At 36.8% G+C, this 16187-nt stretch overlaps 1 protein-coding gene across 5 annotated transcripts in view; it reads right to left on the reverse strand.

Annotated features, from left to right (window-relative positions):
* LOC128670158 (FERM, ARHGEF and pleckstrin domain-containing protein 1-like) overlaps positions 1 to 16187 on the reverse strand; it is a 58974-nt gene that overhangs the window by 25034 nt on the left and 17753 nt on the right. For 2 of the 5 annotated variants that reach the window (XM_053745605.1, XM_053745606.2), the window contains exons 4-14: positions 11539 to 11643; positions 10156 to 10378; positions 9299 to 9422; positions 7752 to 7816; positions 6494 to 6672; positions 5843 to 6003; positions 5249 to 5323; positions 2491 to 2618; positions 1718 to 1890; positions 839 to 865; positions 38 to 124 (exon numbers count right to left, since the gene is read on the reverse strand). In XM_053745605.1, the coding sequence (XP_053601580.1) occupies positions 38 to 124; positions 839 to 865; positions 1718 to 1890; positions 2491 to 2618; positions 5249 to 5323; positions 5843 to 6003; positions 6494 to 6672; positions 7752 to 7816; positions 9299 to 9422; positions 10156 to 10378; positions 11539 to 11643 (1347 nt within the window). The remainder of the gene's footprint in view (positions 1 to 37; positions 125 to 838; positions 866 to 1717; positions 1891 to 2490; positions 2619 to 5248; positions 5324 to 5842; positions 6004 to 6493; positions 6673 to 7751; positions 7817 to 9298; positions 9423 to 10155; positions 10379 to 11538; positions 11644 to 16187) is intronic. The other 3 variants (XR_008404730.2, XM_053745608.1, XR_008404731.1) reach the window with 3 other exon arrangements.

Here is a 16187-nt window from a genome sequence, read left to right on the forward strand (position 1 = left end):
ATAAAATTACTACAATATAATGATATCAAATACTGACCAATGGTGTCGTCGTCCGATGAGGCAGAGGCGAATCCTGCGTAGGACGATGATTGACCTCGGCATGGGTCACAAGCTCTGGAGCTCCCTGTGTGACACACGGCCGAGTTAGTGAAAGAGACGGCGAATGTGAGACTAGTGCAGAGTGTGACAGTGCTTTACGACATTGAGACATTATGTAATGGACTGTAGCATTGTTTTTGGCTATATGTCAATTTATACTTTATTGAACTACTCAATTCTCTTCTCAGTCGAAATTACGACAATAAGGTGCAATGAATAATACTAAGATGTTGAGGTTAACAAAAAAAAAAGACATTTACGATTTTGTCTGTCACATTATGTGAAATCCTTCACTTTTTCTTCGTCCACCCCTGTTCCAGTTTATTACATGGGGTACATGTGAATTTATCGCAGATAAAATGTTTCCAGATTCAATTAATTTCACAATAAAAACAAAACAATGCCACAGTTATTAACTAGTTTTATACGGAACATCGAGACGATAAAGACTGAATTATAAACCTTGCACCGATGATGATTTAGATAAGAAATAAATTATAACCATGCCCTTAACGGAAACTTACTCTAAAATATGATTTCTGATTTAAAATGCCGTCACCTATTAGTAACATTCTGAACAACGATAGTAAATTTTGTGCATAACGTTTGAAAAATGTTGCTGGTGTATGATGATGTGACAGACAAACATTTTCGGTGTAGACACATGAATATGTAGAGTTAGAAATGACATTGTACAATTAGAAGTTAAAAACAAGCCAATTTTTGAAAAGGCCCTTACGATTTGGCTGCAGTACAGTTTTGACAGCTGAAAGAAACAAAAATAAACGTCTATTGCGTGAACGAAGCAAAGCGTGACGTCATCGGGTTTTGACGTCTCAAATCATAACATATATGGCATCTTTGCATTTTACAAAGAAATCTATCCAATAATTCGTTTAAGATATACAACAAAATATCCTTCAATCTACCCTTCATAACTTAAATAAAAAAATCTTAAATATCAGATGTTTATAGTTAAGTGTCCGCGCAATATTGTAACAATCAACAAGCAGTGTATACGCAATGAAAAGCTTTTATAGTATAGAATATTATATCTTCTATGATATTTCTCATAAGCGCTGTCTAAATTGTGGAAAGCGTAGTACATTCTATATGTATTTTACCTTACCCTTTACTGTATGATAGAAATTGTCTACTTGCTGCTAGATAGCGGTAGGTAAGGTACTAAATCATGTCAGAAGCATAACGATCAACTCTCGATAAGAATGAAATATTTATATATATATTACTTATTTTATCAGATTAAGGAAATTGTTCCAACTAAGAGTTTCGTCATCAGAGAAGATGATATCAGTGAAGGATAACTATACTATAGCTTGTCTTATTACAATAACTTATCTACAACCATCACTTACCGTAGTCACATTATAAGCAACATCTCTTTCATGACAGAATACATCGCCATTTGTTTTATCAATATATAAAGAAAAAAGGTTTGTATTTTTATTTATTTATGACGATTTTGACGAAATTCGACACAGAGATAGACGAAACCTTCAAAAGTAAAATACACTTTTTATGGTTTTACTAGAGCAAATCCGGGACGGGCCGCTTGTAGGAAAGAAAGAGAAAGAAAATAAAGTAGGATATATGTAACCTTGTCCCTCGTGGTGACAAAGGCGGTAGCTGGTGGCGGCGGGCGAGGCGCGCCCCCCCCGGCCCTCCGCGCGGAGCGCTGCGCCGCCTCGCGCGCCTCCTCCGCCGTGTATCCCTTCATCATCAGAGAAGCCTCCAGGTAGTGAGGCTGCTTGTCCCACTCCAGGGAAATCGCTGCAACATTTGACATTTGTGTTGTGAGAATATGATAAAGGACCCTCGGCTCGGATGCTAAACTGTGGAAGGAATCAGTAAAACATTTTTTTTTTTTTTGAAAAGTACAATCGTCGATGACGTGAGACATGAAAAATCCCTACTTTCAATTTTATTCTCCATGTTAACACAGTAGCATTATTGTCGTCAATCAATAATTTTGTAGTATACAACAAGATTGTGAACTTTTTATCTGACCATATTCAGCTTCCGCTAGTTGACTGCGTCTTTTCCAACTATCGCGAGTTAACCTACCTACGCCTATATTGAAGAAATGACATAACCGAATTATACGGAACTGCTCCCATCTGACAAAAAATAAAGTGAGCTTTAAACCGACCTATGTAGACGTACTTTACATTGACAACAAATTACCGAGCTTACTTGTTTCTATCGCAAATTTTTAGTCAATGTAAAATAAGTCTAAAGACGACGAACCAAAGTTCAGATTGCAATTAAAGTAAATCGTATGAATCGGCTACGTCCTGAATTACATACGTACCAAATACTCCATGTGTTATCCTGTATGTATGGTACATAAACTTGTAAATAAATAAATACCATCGGAGCCTGGCGGTAGCGGCAGCAGCGGATGGGCGGAGAGACTAGCGTTGAGCGGCGTGGCCGCGTGCGAGGACACGTTGCCGCGCGACCCGCCCGCCGACCGCGACGCGCGGAATGACCCCGACCTGCGGCGGACGGAGGATGGTGACACCAGCTTTTGGTTCTTATGGCCTTTGCACTAAGGTTGTGTTTCGGTCGCGCGGATTTCACGCGCGGATTATAAATTCAACCTTATGTCGTAATATTGTCACTGTTTTAAGTTTGTGGTTCGGTTGCTGATTTCACGGATTCTAAACCTTGTGTAGTTGCAATAAGATTGAAAGTAATACGATCGCGGAGTTTAGGGACTACAAATGAAACTTGGGTCACTGCGCTATGATTCAAAATGGATTTGTCGCGCGGAGTTGTAAAGATTAGATCTAGTGGAAACCTATATAAGCACTAATATTCGAATTTTCGAAATAATTATATAGCCGCGTATATTTCACTCGCTGGATACATACGCTAAATACAAACTTATGTCGCTATATGTTAAAAAAAATTGTCGTCAAACGGATTTCAATCTAGCGTTCACCGAGCCAAGGTTCAAATTTTACGTGCCCATTTCAATGGTACCACATAATCAACCCTACGTTTCTAAATCTCTATTGTCGTACGGATTTCATTTTAATTATATATTAACCGGCGCAGGAGGGTGGTGATGCAACGCGAGATAAAACGATATAAAACCATGTTTCAGTGACAACATATTGAGTAATATTTGTCATCAAATTAATACCAGCGTCTTCCCTCATCGAACTAAATTCAAAACTAACCGCGACATCCAGCATTTTTATGCGTAATGAGTTTTTTTCGGCATTTCTTCTCAGCAGTGGTCGTTCCGAAATGCCATTGTGAGAAATAACTATTTGATATAAAAATTGACGTGAAAAAGTGCCTGTGAAGGTCTAATTTCTGATTATGATTTAAATTTGAATTTATTGACAACATAAAGTCTCATTAATTTTTTGCACTCTAATATGAAAATAGAATGCGTGAAATCTACGCGACTTTGCGGGCCTAATGCTAACGTAATTTACTGTAACAATTATTGTACTTGGACTCCCCGCTCCGTCCCTCTGTTAGCTACATGTTCAATATACGCCCGAATTAGGTATATATTTTTGCAGTAGGTAGCTAAACCTTAAAACATAACAAATCACTCGAAATTGTCCTTTAATCAAGTTACTCGCTATTGTACTGCGACATCGTTTCATTTTGCTGAGATGAAACTTAAATAAAAAAATACTCTCAGACCTAAGAAAGTAATTCACAAAACAGGCAGAAAGTACAATATCAATTAAAAAAATAAGTAAACAGGGAAGTGCAGGGGCTTGACAATTCTGACACAATTATTGTGCGTTATTTTATACACAAGGATTACACAGAGCAACACACTCAATTCAAAGTGTCAAAACTATGTGTTGCAAGCGTGTAGGGTTTCGAGTGACATAGACTGGGATTGATGCTGAAACACTACAAGGTGACGGAGCGTAGACTCGTATTGTATAAAAAAAAATCCCTAAAACCGAACACACCATCCTCCGACCGATCGCCGCGTCGTCGACCGCGACATCTAGTGGGAACCCACGAAAACTAAGCAACGAGCGGGGATGTTTCTGTCTCTTCCCTTCATAGGCTGAAAATAGCGGTGAAATTCACGCAAATTAATTGTCGCAGTTGTTTTGGCTACAGAACAACATGTTATCGAATCAAATTGTTATAAGAAACAAGATCCAAGCTATTTTCAACCTTATTGCTTCGCCGCTCATTGCTCATATAATACTCATGGGTTAACCAGTAAACTTGGAAGAAGCGAAAGTCTCAACGGATACAGCACATGCTCGAGAATCTAACCACCATCGATATACAACTATTCGAAGCCTCACTAACCGATTTTAGTCGTTTTTAGGGACTTTTTTACAACATGCATCGCGCTTTTCGTTTATAGTTCTCACACAAACGCCCACAAGACAAAACCAAAAGCTAGTGTCCCCCAACCCATGCTAACCACTCACCGTATTAGATAACTTATGCTACTTATATATTAAGATACATAGGAGTATATTTCTCCCATTTTTATGATAAGGCTTAGAAACAACTAAACGCAAACTAACTACATTTTGAACAGCGTTCTAATTGGTCACAATTTGCTAATTTGACATATTTTTTGAAATTGCAATCAAAGCGTTTACTAACATAATTTGAATTCCATTTAGTATCGATTAACTAGTATAGTGTAATAGAGTATATTCAAAGTAATTTTAAGGGAAAAATAATCTGAACTTTTTGTCTCTAGTTTTATACACATCTTATCTAGATAAATATAAACAGTGACATAAGAATTGAATAATTCTTTCGTGAATAAAAATGGTTCAACTCACGCTAAGTTAAAATCTCTTTTTCGATCTCCGGTCAGATCCAGATGAAAAATAATATATCTCGAATTGAACTCAGTCTTAGATAACTATCATATATATAACAGTATAGCTGACTTATAAAATCAATAAATTCACCAACATATTTCTCAAAATTACTTTGTGACTAATTTAAACTTTATGATTTGTCTCTATTAAATATTTATGCATATGTTTATAGAGCTCGAGACCAATAAAAACGCTGTCTGACATAATAAGCTATAGTTATTCGCCAAGTCGGTTCTGTCATGCAAGAACTATGCTACTGCAGGAGCTAAGCTTTGAGAAGCCAGACGCACCTTTGGAATGTTTGCCGCTTCACATAGTTGTCTCGGACGAACTCGACTATCTGCTTCTGTGTTTTACCGCTATACCTGTGAAGGAAACGTTAAAATGACAGTGCACGGTAGTTGTACGGTAGTATTAAAGCTTTTTAAAAAATACGTAAATATTATTTAGGTATTTTTAAAGAGGAATGTCAAAGTAAATAAGTAAGAAATATTGTTGTAAAAAAGGATCCAGGATAGCAAACATATTATTAATCATAGTCAATTATATACCATTATACCAATGGTATATAATTGACCATTAATACCATTTTTGCTACATTCGATACCAGGGTTGAGGACTTACTGAGAATTATGTAAACATCCAGTTTGTCATGTTACTTAAGCAGCTAAACAACGACCTATGTTTTTTTTAAAGTTTAATAACCAATTAGTGTTGAGCCTCTCTATCATTCCTCCATGACGTTCTATCTTGGGTCATATTGCACCACCTTTTATCGAACTTATCAAAGTCGTTGCTAGCTCGTCCTTGGTCAAGCCAGCCTATGAATATAACAATTCCCTAAAGTTAGACGAAAATCATCAGAATTCCAGTAGAGCACGTACCTGAAAGAGGATCCCCTGGATATGACCCTGGTCTTGTGCCGCGGCGGCCGAGGCACGCTGGAACATCTGAAGAAGCCGTGGTTCTCCACGCACTTCTTCCAGAAGTTCTTGCATTCGTTGCGAGTTTCGAAGAAGAATTCCACGACGTCGCGATAGTAATTCTATTGAGAATATTATTTTAAAGAAGCTTTTTACGAATTTTTCATTTTTAATATAATCGATTAATTTAGATTATGTTACGTTCATTGTGGCAAAAACAAGTCCATGTAGCAAACCATTGTGGAGTTCCCTTGGACCTTTGGTGATGATGATCTTTGATGTTTCATCAGGTCACCAGGGGCCTTGGCTAAGCGAAATCAGTAAATTTAACTTGCAAGAGTATTTTTTCTCATCTCCATAGGCAGATGTCGTATAAAGCACTATATTTCACTCGGAAAAAGTACAATTCACAACTCGGTGTGTTGTCTACTACGTGGATATGCCTTAACATGCACATTCGTCTGTTAATTTTCGAATCTATCACTCTCATTCCCAAGTCTCGAACTTACTTTGGGGCTAGCTCAATCTGTGTGATTTGTCCTAATATATTTATTTATTTCATTTCACGGGATATTATATACAAATAGTATCTAAATGTATATTCCCACTCACACAGCCCTCCGGGTGAAGTTTTATGAGAAACTTCTTCCTCTTGAAGGAGATCTTCCTGATCTTGGCCCAGCTGAAGGTGTTGATCTTGGTGAAGTGCTGGAACACCACTATGCCCATGTGGGCCACTGCCAGGTTGAGGGGCACGCCTTCATGGTCCTTCGCTGGGTGCATTTTTACACCTGAGGACAAATTGTTACTCTTGCATTAGACCAAATTTTTTGGCGCCTTTCTCAGTTCTCAATGTAGCAATTGAAGTCAAATTAATTAAAACTAAGGACAATAACCTCGTAAAAAAGGCTGGCAAACGTCAGTTTGTGCCAATTTGCATTGCAACTACACCTTTTAAAATCAAGAACTGTGCCAATTAGCCAACTCGCTCGTTTCATTTAAGGGCGTTCCTACACTGCGTGTAAACGCTATAGTGTTGCACGTTACCACGCGCTGAGTTGAACTTTTAATTAATTTTAACTAGTGCATTCTAGATTTATTTATTGAAGTGTATATTTCAATAAATGTCCTCGTTTGGACTGGTCCTCGTTTGTAAAGCGTTAAAGCTTTACAAACATAATCTCGATTATAAGGGGTCTATTAATGTAGGCGACTTTTTTATGATATTTTAACATGTTTTAAACAAAAATACGTTTAATATTGCGATGCTTACATTTCCTATTTTGGCTGTAAGGTCAATCGACCAACTCATCTTGGCTGCCAAGCCTCCCCTGACTCTCCAATGCTGACACATGTGGTCGTCCAAATCAAAAGGGACCTTATGGCGGCTAGCACTTAAGGTTTATTGCCGTTGTTTTGTATTGGAACAACGGTAATAAAGACCTAAGTGCTAGCCGCCATAAGGTCCCTTTTGATTTGGACAACCACATATTATTCAGATTAACTTTACTCTCAGCAATAGTATGGTTTGCTATTGCCTTCTCCATTCCACACACAAATATGAATTAATTAATAAAATTTACCGCTTAAAGTAACATTTGATCACCGCGTTTCATTATGTGAAAGCATTTGTAAATTTTATTTTACACGCAGGCAACTACCCTATCAAGTCTAAAATTGTTTTCCGACAGTTGCTTCGTCTACGAACATTTCGTCGACACAATGTTGATGATGATGACAGAACCCTTCATCTACGAACGATCCGCCGACAGAATAGAGGAGATATTCTCGAAGCAACCGTCGGTCAACAGTTTCAGACTCACCCTATTAAAATAAGATCTAAAAGTGTAATTGAAGTTAGTACACTCACCGTATAACTCGCATCTTCGCGCGGTCTCCAACAGATTCAGGTCCGCTTCGGCGGGGCTTTGACCTCTGAAACAAACGACGACACTTGACATTCTATGCTGTGTCGTTTTTTGGTGACTGTGTGTATAATCATTCTGTTAAAATACTGAAACTTACTGATGTACTATTTGGCAGCTACATGCCAAATTTCTAATATACCATTTATTTATGGTGGATTGCACCGTTAACTTTGACGTTAACTTTAATGTACGCATAAAATGCAAAGTATGCCATTTTGTCTAAACGTCAGCGGCGCGCCGGTTAAAATCAACGTCAAATTTGACGGTGCATCTCACTCTGTTGCTGCAACTAAATCAAATTTTAAATATGTACACAATGCAGGTAGCGCAAATGCCAGATTGTTTGGTAAAGCTGAAGGTACATTTACTTAAATTGGACTTAAACTATATAGTACGACTGCAATCGATCCATACAATACGATTCTGGTCCTAATTGTTTCATTCCACCACAATAAACACTACGTGCAAGAAGTCACGCTCTACGATCGACTACCAAATCTACTATTGTTACAATTAATCTATAATTATTTATTTATTATTATAAAAAGGGGCCCGTCCCGGCTTCGCTCGTTTAAAAACAGTATATATACACCTCTAAACCAAAAACATAGTAAATTATATACAAATACACCTTTAAACCTTCCTCTGGAATCACACTATCTATTAGTGAAAACCGCATGAAAATCCAAGCATCAGTTTTTGAGTTTATCGCGAACAGACAGACATACGCGGCAGTGGACTTCGTTTTATAATATGTAATGATAAGGATTTCTCAAAAAAGCCATTCGTAAATAAGTATTTTTCCAAGCGCGTATAAGAACTTACAGATAAATAAAACACAGTATTTTTATTAAATAGTTTCCGTATAAAGTGTGTGTGTGCTGACAATCACATTAAGCATAATACCGGCTATACATTACCGCGATACAGTTTGTCGAACTCTCGCAGATTCGGTATACATTGCTGGTTTTTCAGTGCGGTAAACAAATCTCTGATACAAACTTCATTCGCGTCGGAGTTCGGCGATAGTGTATAATAATATACATAATGGCATAAGGACGTGACGTTTTCCCGTGGGAATGATTGAGTAGGAGCGACCCGGTTCAATGTAGCACCTTGTACAGGTGGAGTCGCTGCGCTATTCTTAAAATATACGATCTTTTATATGTAGGTAACTTTTAAACTGTATATTGATTTCCCATTACTGCTATGACAAAAGAAGATATGAATTAATAATTGTCATAAATCTCGCATATATAAATATAACTAAATATATTTAAATGCCGCCAGGGAGATGGGCACAGGTCACCACAACTTGGTTCCCGAAGGTCGTAGGCGCATTTAGACAAATCTCAGCGTGGTTTACAGCAAATGCCTCAAGATTTAGTACTTTGGAAGACAAAAGGGGGGGCCTTTGCCCAGCAGTGGGACACATAATACAGGCTATTAAAAAAATCACTGATTCAACCTTTTTACAGTATATACTTACATATGTTTCTTGTGGTTCTCCATGATTCTCCTCTCCGACTCCTGATCCTGTCCGGGGAAGAACTTATACGAGCTGAGGTATCTATGGTCTGGATAATCCTCCGGAACAAAGTCGCCGCATTCAGCTATATTATAGAAATAACAGTTTTATATTTTAGCAAATCAACAAACATGGACAAATTAAGGAATATCTTGCAGGATTTGAAAGTTAAGGCCCTGTTCTAATATCATATTGTAATCTGACAGGTAAACTAACTGCTAGATAAATCTGCCTAAGTTATTTGCTAGTTAGCCCTACCCAACAATTGTGAAACAGATTTATTAAAGTTATCTGTTCGATATGTTACATATAGGCTATCAGACATTTTATCAGCAAGCGGTGAAACAGGCCTTAAGACTAATAAAAAATACGGTCAGTTACATAGTTATAATTAATATACAGAATACGCCGTTTACACCAAACGCTACCGAAGATAATTTGGCAGTAATAAATACTCCTTATTCACATTCTCCGATGCAAATAATATTCGACACATTCTTCTATGAAATTGTACATATCGATGATTCTACAACTCCCTTGAGATAGATAAGATCTAGCTTCCTTGAAGCGTAGATATTCAATAAAGTTATAGTGCGCTTTAATAGTAACTTCCTGCTACGTACTCTAGAGAATGTGGAATGAGATCCAAGCCATGGATTATTCTACGGTTGCTATATGTATAATACTAAAACACGATTCTTTAAAAAGTGAAAAGATGGCTGGCAAGCCGCATGACTGTTTGCTTGCTTAATGAATTTTTTTTAAATCCATGACAGCAAAGGTTGCTACAATCTACTATTGTGACCTTATAGACTTACCCTGGACAATATAACTGGCTATGAGCGCGGCAGTGTTCTCATTGCACTGTATGCAGCCGTGAGCAAGGTCCCGTTTCACTTGCAAACAGAAGAGGTACCGTGTGAACTCCTCTTCGAGCCGCGCAGGGTCGGGCGTGTAAAACTTCACGCAGAAACGCAGTGTCGGCTCCAACATCGACAGCCCTAGTTGGCGGCACATCGGCTTCTCTACATCCAGCCAGTACTGTGAACAAAAAAATTGTTTATTTATAAGCAGATAGTGCCAGATTGCTATTGGAGCGTGTGGTTCCTTTCCCGCTTGAAGTTAAAATAATTTTGAGACAGTGACGGGCGATAACGATATGGTTCGCAGAAAAATATTGTAAACTTTCGAAAATACTTTCATCTTTTTTTTTTCATTTATACACATTTCATATTTATTTCAATTTTATTAAGCAAAGGGGCCATCCATTAATCACGTTAGGTTTGACAAAAATCACGAAATATCACAAGGCGGTGTAGTACGTGTATTTATTGTTTCGTTAAACGGGCAAGTAACTTTAACTTATCGTTGCCAGGTAACGAACCAAATCCCCGTTGTATAACGTTGTATAAAGATAATGCTGTATTTAAACATAAAACTCTCAAAATTTTAAGATTCTTTGTAGGTACTAAAAATACACGTGATGTTTTGTATAGTTTTAAATCTCACCACGTATCAATAAAGGGGAAGGGGGGGTCAAACATGGTTAAAAAAAGATCGAAACAAAGACGACGTCACGGAACCAACAAGGTTTGCCAAGCTGAAATATAGATTTTACATTATGTGGCAATGACTTTTCCTGTTCCTAAAGATAACTGGCTCGGTGTTCGAAAATGGAAACTTAACAAAGTAATTCAAAATGTAATTTTCTTGTTAAAATACTACAGAGGAACTGCTGCGAGTTTGTTCCCGATTACAATCTTGGCTGTGACGCCTAAGTCACTGTTAACACACTAGCGTCATCTAATGACTTTAGCTTGCACAGACTACAAGGAGAAAATAAATATCGATTATTTATAGTAATACTTTAAGATAAACCAAGGAATGTTACTACTAGATGGCGCCAGCTATTCCTAAGTTCATATAGCTAATTGTGCCTGTAATTCCTTCTCTTCGTCTCAGTTTGTATCGCAATATAGTACAACAAAAGTAATTCCTGAGTTTCTATTTCGCCATCTAAATCCTGCAGGTCACGAAACTAACAGTCCCCATAAAAATAAACGTTTAAACGCAGACAATTCTCTTACCTTTTTTGACCAACTGCCAACCTGGCGTCAACCCTCGGGAATGATTTGAGACTTCGGGTCTTATTATAAAGTGCAGTGTACGAAGAAGAATGTAATCTCCAAGATATTACGAACCTTAGTCCCATTAGCGTCCTGATACTCCAGCCCGAAGTAATCAGCTTCTAGCAGGTGCAGCTGCCGACACACCTGGTCGAACAGCACTCGACCCAAAGCTTTCGACTGTAACAATGCAAAAACAATATTTAATAAAAAAAACTTGTTACTATTTAACTTACTGACTTATTTTTTGTTTGTTTATTTATTAACCTCCTCATAAAAGGCAATCAAGAGTGCTATTAACTGAGTTTGTTTCAAATAGGCGATGGGATAATAACATGTCACACAATAAATATAAACCTTCGAGTCTCGCTAGTCACTGTCTACACCGTAAGGAACAAAGACGTGACACTTTATCCGCACTCAAACATAATAAACAAGTATAAATCACGGTCTGTTATTGGCGATCTGTGTCTAAAATGTAAACAGTGCCGTTCCTAAAATTACAACGGAGCCGTTTGGAAATTATACGCACAATTTTAGAAATTGTTTTATGAAGGAGCATGCCTAATTCGCTGTTTTTGTGAAATGTTTCATAATAGACTCAATATATAATAGTCTAAAATATTGTATTTCTAGAGTGTGGAAATTGTATTAGTTGTTGTAAACGACATTCATATGTAACCGGTACACGAGTGTCGCATTTCATACAATCTAAATGTATTGGAGCATGTGCCATAAATATACATTCCGTAATAATTTATTACTTGATCTAGTATTCTATACATTTTAATTGGTAACTGATGTAGACAAGCACGGCTACACTACACGCCTTAGGTCGTAATTAAAACTAACGTAATTCATATGCAGCATAATGAATGCTACAATAAGCCGATGTTACAAATATAATTGTTTTATTTACATTGTGAAATTATGAAAAATAAAATTAACTTTACTAGTTGTTCAGAATCAGACCAACGGTTCCAAAGTTATCGAGTTACAAACAAACAAACAAACAAACAAACAAACAAACAAACAAACAAACAAACAAACAAACAAACAAACAAACAAACATACAAAAAATGTATTTTTGCGCCCCAATTAATAAATAGATCTAATGAAAAAAATATTTAAAATTTGAACACATTTTGTCAGTGGCCAGTGCAATGTTAATAAATCCTAGTCAGAACATTCATCAGAACATCTGTAACAAACTCATGGATTTAGTAAGTACTTCGTACCGGAGTACCTACTAATTCCATGAACAAACTACAATAAAAGCGTGTGGTATTGTCTGTGGATCCGATGGCGGATTACACGAACAATGCTAGGAATTTAATTGCAACGTTGAACTGTAGAGCTACGTTCAAATTGCTCGCAGCGGATCCTTGTCTCTTGTAACAGGTGATGTAAACAACCAGACTCTGACTGACCGAATGTATATATATCAATATATTAGTGTGTTTATATCAAGCTTTTGTGAACTATTTTATTAAATCTAGATTTCGATTAGTATCTTTACATATGAGAAACGAGGAAACACACAAATAGGATATAAACCTTTCAATTTTAATTTCATTAATTTCGTTAACCAGTGATGTGAAACACTGAAAAGTTTGATACTTGATTAGGAGACTTGTCTTTATTTCTCTCGAATTTGGAGTTTGCGACCAAACTTGTTTGGGACACGTAACCGGAATTTGATATGACACATCTTCATGAGTGATCTGATGAAGAGTAACTAGGGAGTCACTAGGGGAGTTGACCTCAGATAATGTGGAATCAGATAAGAATACCTTTGTTAGCTCCACTATGATCTAATCACTCCTTACAGGCTTCGATTCTCCAAGAGATATCGATGGACTAAAAAATTTTAATAAAATATTCAAGTCAATTAGACTCTAAATAACTCTACCAGTAAGTGTTAGGTTTTTAATTAGCTGCTGTGTCCACAGCAGCTGTGTGGTAACGAGAAAATATTACACAGTTGAAAGATTTTTAATAAACAACGTTTTCTTATTTTGTAGTGGTTAAGGGTCAAAAATTGGATTAATTTTGGCATTTTCTATATTTGTGTAATAGCAGCGAAGCGACGCCCACGCTTAGCCTTAAGTTTTTTATTCTAAACTAGAAAATCAAGGTAATTTTCGCGGACCACCATAATGAAAACACAGTAATAAATTTTAGACAGACAATACCTACCTAATTGCGCAATTTGAAACATTTATAAAACTCAAACTCACAAGACAATATATTTTGTATTCTACAAAGCAAATCAAATATCTTTAAAAACCGCATTCACTCTCACACAAAGCTTTTCACATCGCTGATTGCTGAAAGCTGAACGAAACAAGTTGCATATAAAAAGCGGCAACAAGCTATAACAATAATAGAATACAAAAAGATAACTTTCATACGAATACGACAACTCACAATTTCTCAATTTATGGAACATGTTTTATGTAGTGTGTTCTTTGGAAATTCAAACACGATTTAACAACTACAGGCCTACCATCAACTTTTACAGAACGATTCCAATGCAACTCAGTTCAATTTAGGCACCTAAAATGAATCGGATTCATACTAAAAATTAAGTCGATGGTACGATAATTTGCGATGCAGTTCAGTTTAGGTCGTAAAGTGGGTCGCGTTAAGAGATGATGGTAAGCCCCCTGACGTATAAGTTCTTACGCTAATACTCTTTATTATACTGTGGTTCTCCCTTAATTATAACCATCAACCTTCACACAAAAGATTAATAGAAATGTGTGAAGACAGGGAAATTTAATTTCCCAACTTAACACAGGTGTGAACGCTCAGTGTGAGATGGTGATTATAATTATTATAATTATCTCTGGTAAAGTTTTCCATCAAGTCACCTTCAGGTATCTATCGATTTTAAAAAGCATCATCGTTCTACAAAATCCAGTGGACAGTCTTTTATTTTTAGAGATTCTAAGGCGAACCTAAGCTATGCTAAAGTTAATATTGGATGGAGAGTAACTTCCGTTTTATATGTAACTTATATTGATGATGTAAGGCTCTCGATGTAAGACCAACACAAAGATGCTTTGATCTCAACCAAGCTCTTCACAGTATCGCATGCATCCTGCGTTTTCAAACTTTATATTCGATTTTCTCAACATTTTTATGGTATCGTTTTAATTTTACTTTCATACAATATGTGGAGTTGTAATCATTGAGAATGAAAAGGGAAATATTATTTTCTTTTGTATATATATATTTTGTAAAAATCTTACATTTTTAACATCAGTTTCGCATTCACAATATAATTATGACCAAGTACCATTTAACTTAACATAACAACACTACAACAATTCTGATACTTTAACATTATTACAATAATAATAAATAATAACAAATATATTAGGACAAATCACACCAATTGACAAATCACAAAGTTCGAGACTTGTGTTACGGGATACTAACTCAACGATACTATATTTTATAACAAATACATATATAGATAAACATCCAAGACCCGGGCCAATCAGAAAAAGATAATTTTCCATCATGACCCGACCGGGGATCGAACCCGGGACCTCCCGGTTCAGAGGGAAGCACTCTACCACTTATATACTACAATATACCAAGAAAAACAACACACAAATAAAGCGACCATTTATGAAACTAATCAATCACTAATTGAACGTTGAACAGAAGTCAGCGTACCACACATGCTAACAGAGTCCTTGGCCTTTAAACTACCGCGCGCCCCGAGGGGAGCCGACGTTATAAATACATCCGACTTGCAATTTATTTCACAGATACCATACACAAAAATTGGATTCAACCACATCTACACTGATATAGGAGCTGATAAAGGCGAGAATATAAAATAAAAAAATATGCACTCCAACACAGAACCTCCTTAGAAAAATATTGAGCCAAATATGTCCTTTGAGTCTCATGACACTCATGAAATCGGTAGATATGTAATTTGATCTGTAGTAATATTTGTTTATTTAATAAGCAGGATAAACAGCTCTTATAAAAAGTCTTTAAAAAACACTTAGAATTTACTAATGTGGAGAGAGAACTGCTAGAAGCTGGCAACACATACTTCAACCACCATCTAGCAATTGTAGCCGTATTACTTATTGACGTCAAAAATGTACAGTCACACACAGAACAGTAGACACAGTCCAGACACTGTCAGGTGGCATAGGAATCAAATTTGTCTCTTTGGACATTAGCCGAGCGCCTCGACCACTTGGCCAAAGCTTCAAGTTCATTAAATAGTAACTCAGTATATCACACTTTAAACCGTCCGTATATCTCAGTGGCTAACACCGAATCCTTGGCCTTCACACGACCGTGCGCCCGAGGGGAGCCGATGTTATAAATAAATACTGCGCGTATTACACCGCGTCTCCTGTGGCCGACCCTGCTATGTTGTTACTTTGATATGGATGAAATGTACTACTAAAACTACGGCCTTTTTAGAACATTCATTTTATATCAGCATTTGATAACTTTGCATAGAGGGAGAGGATGAGTATTTGCATAGAGAGAGATGGAAGAACTGAGTAAAGGATGAATGAAGGTGTTGGGAATGAGTACGAGTACGGTAGGAAACCGAGACTTATGGTAAAATAAGACAAAGAAAGACAGAAGAGCCACAAAGAAAAACCAAATTAAAAATTTAAGAAACCCCAGACTTCGAAGTTTTTGGTTTCCTCCCATCTGCTAGAAAAGAGCTGACA

The sequence above is a fragment of the Plodia interpunctella genome, chromosome 5 (genome assembly GCF_027563975.2).
Source record: "Plodia interpunctella isolate USDA-ARS_2022_Savannah chromosome 5, ilPloInte3.2, whole genome shotgun sequence".
NCBI lineage: Eukaryota > Metazoa > Arthropoda > Insecta > Lepidoptera > Pyralidae > Plodia > Plodia interpunctella.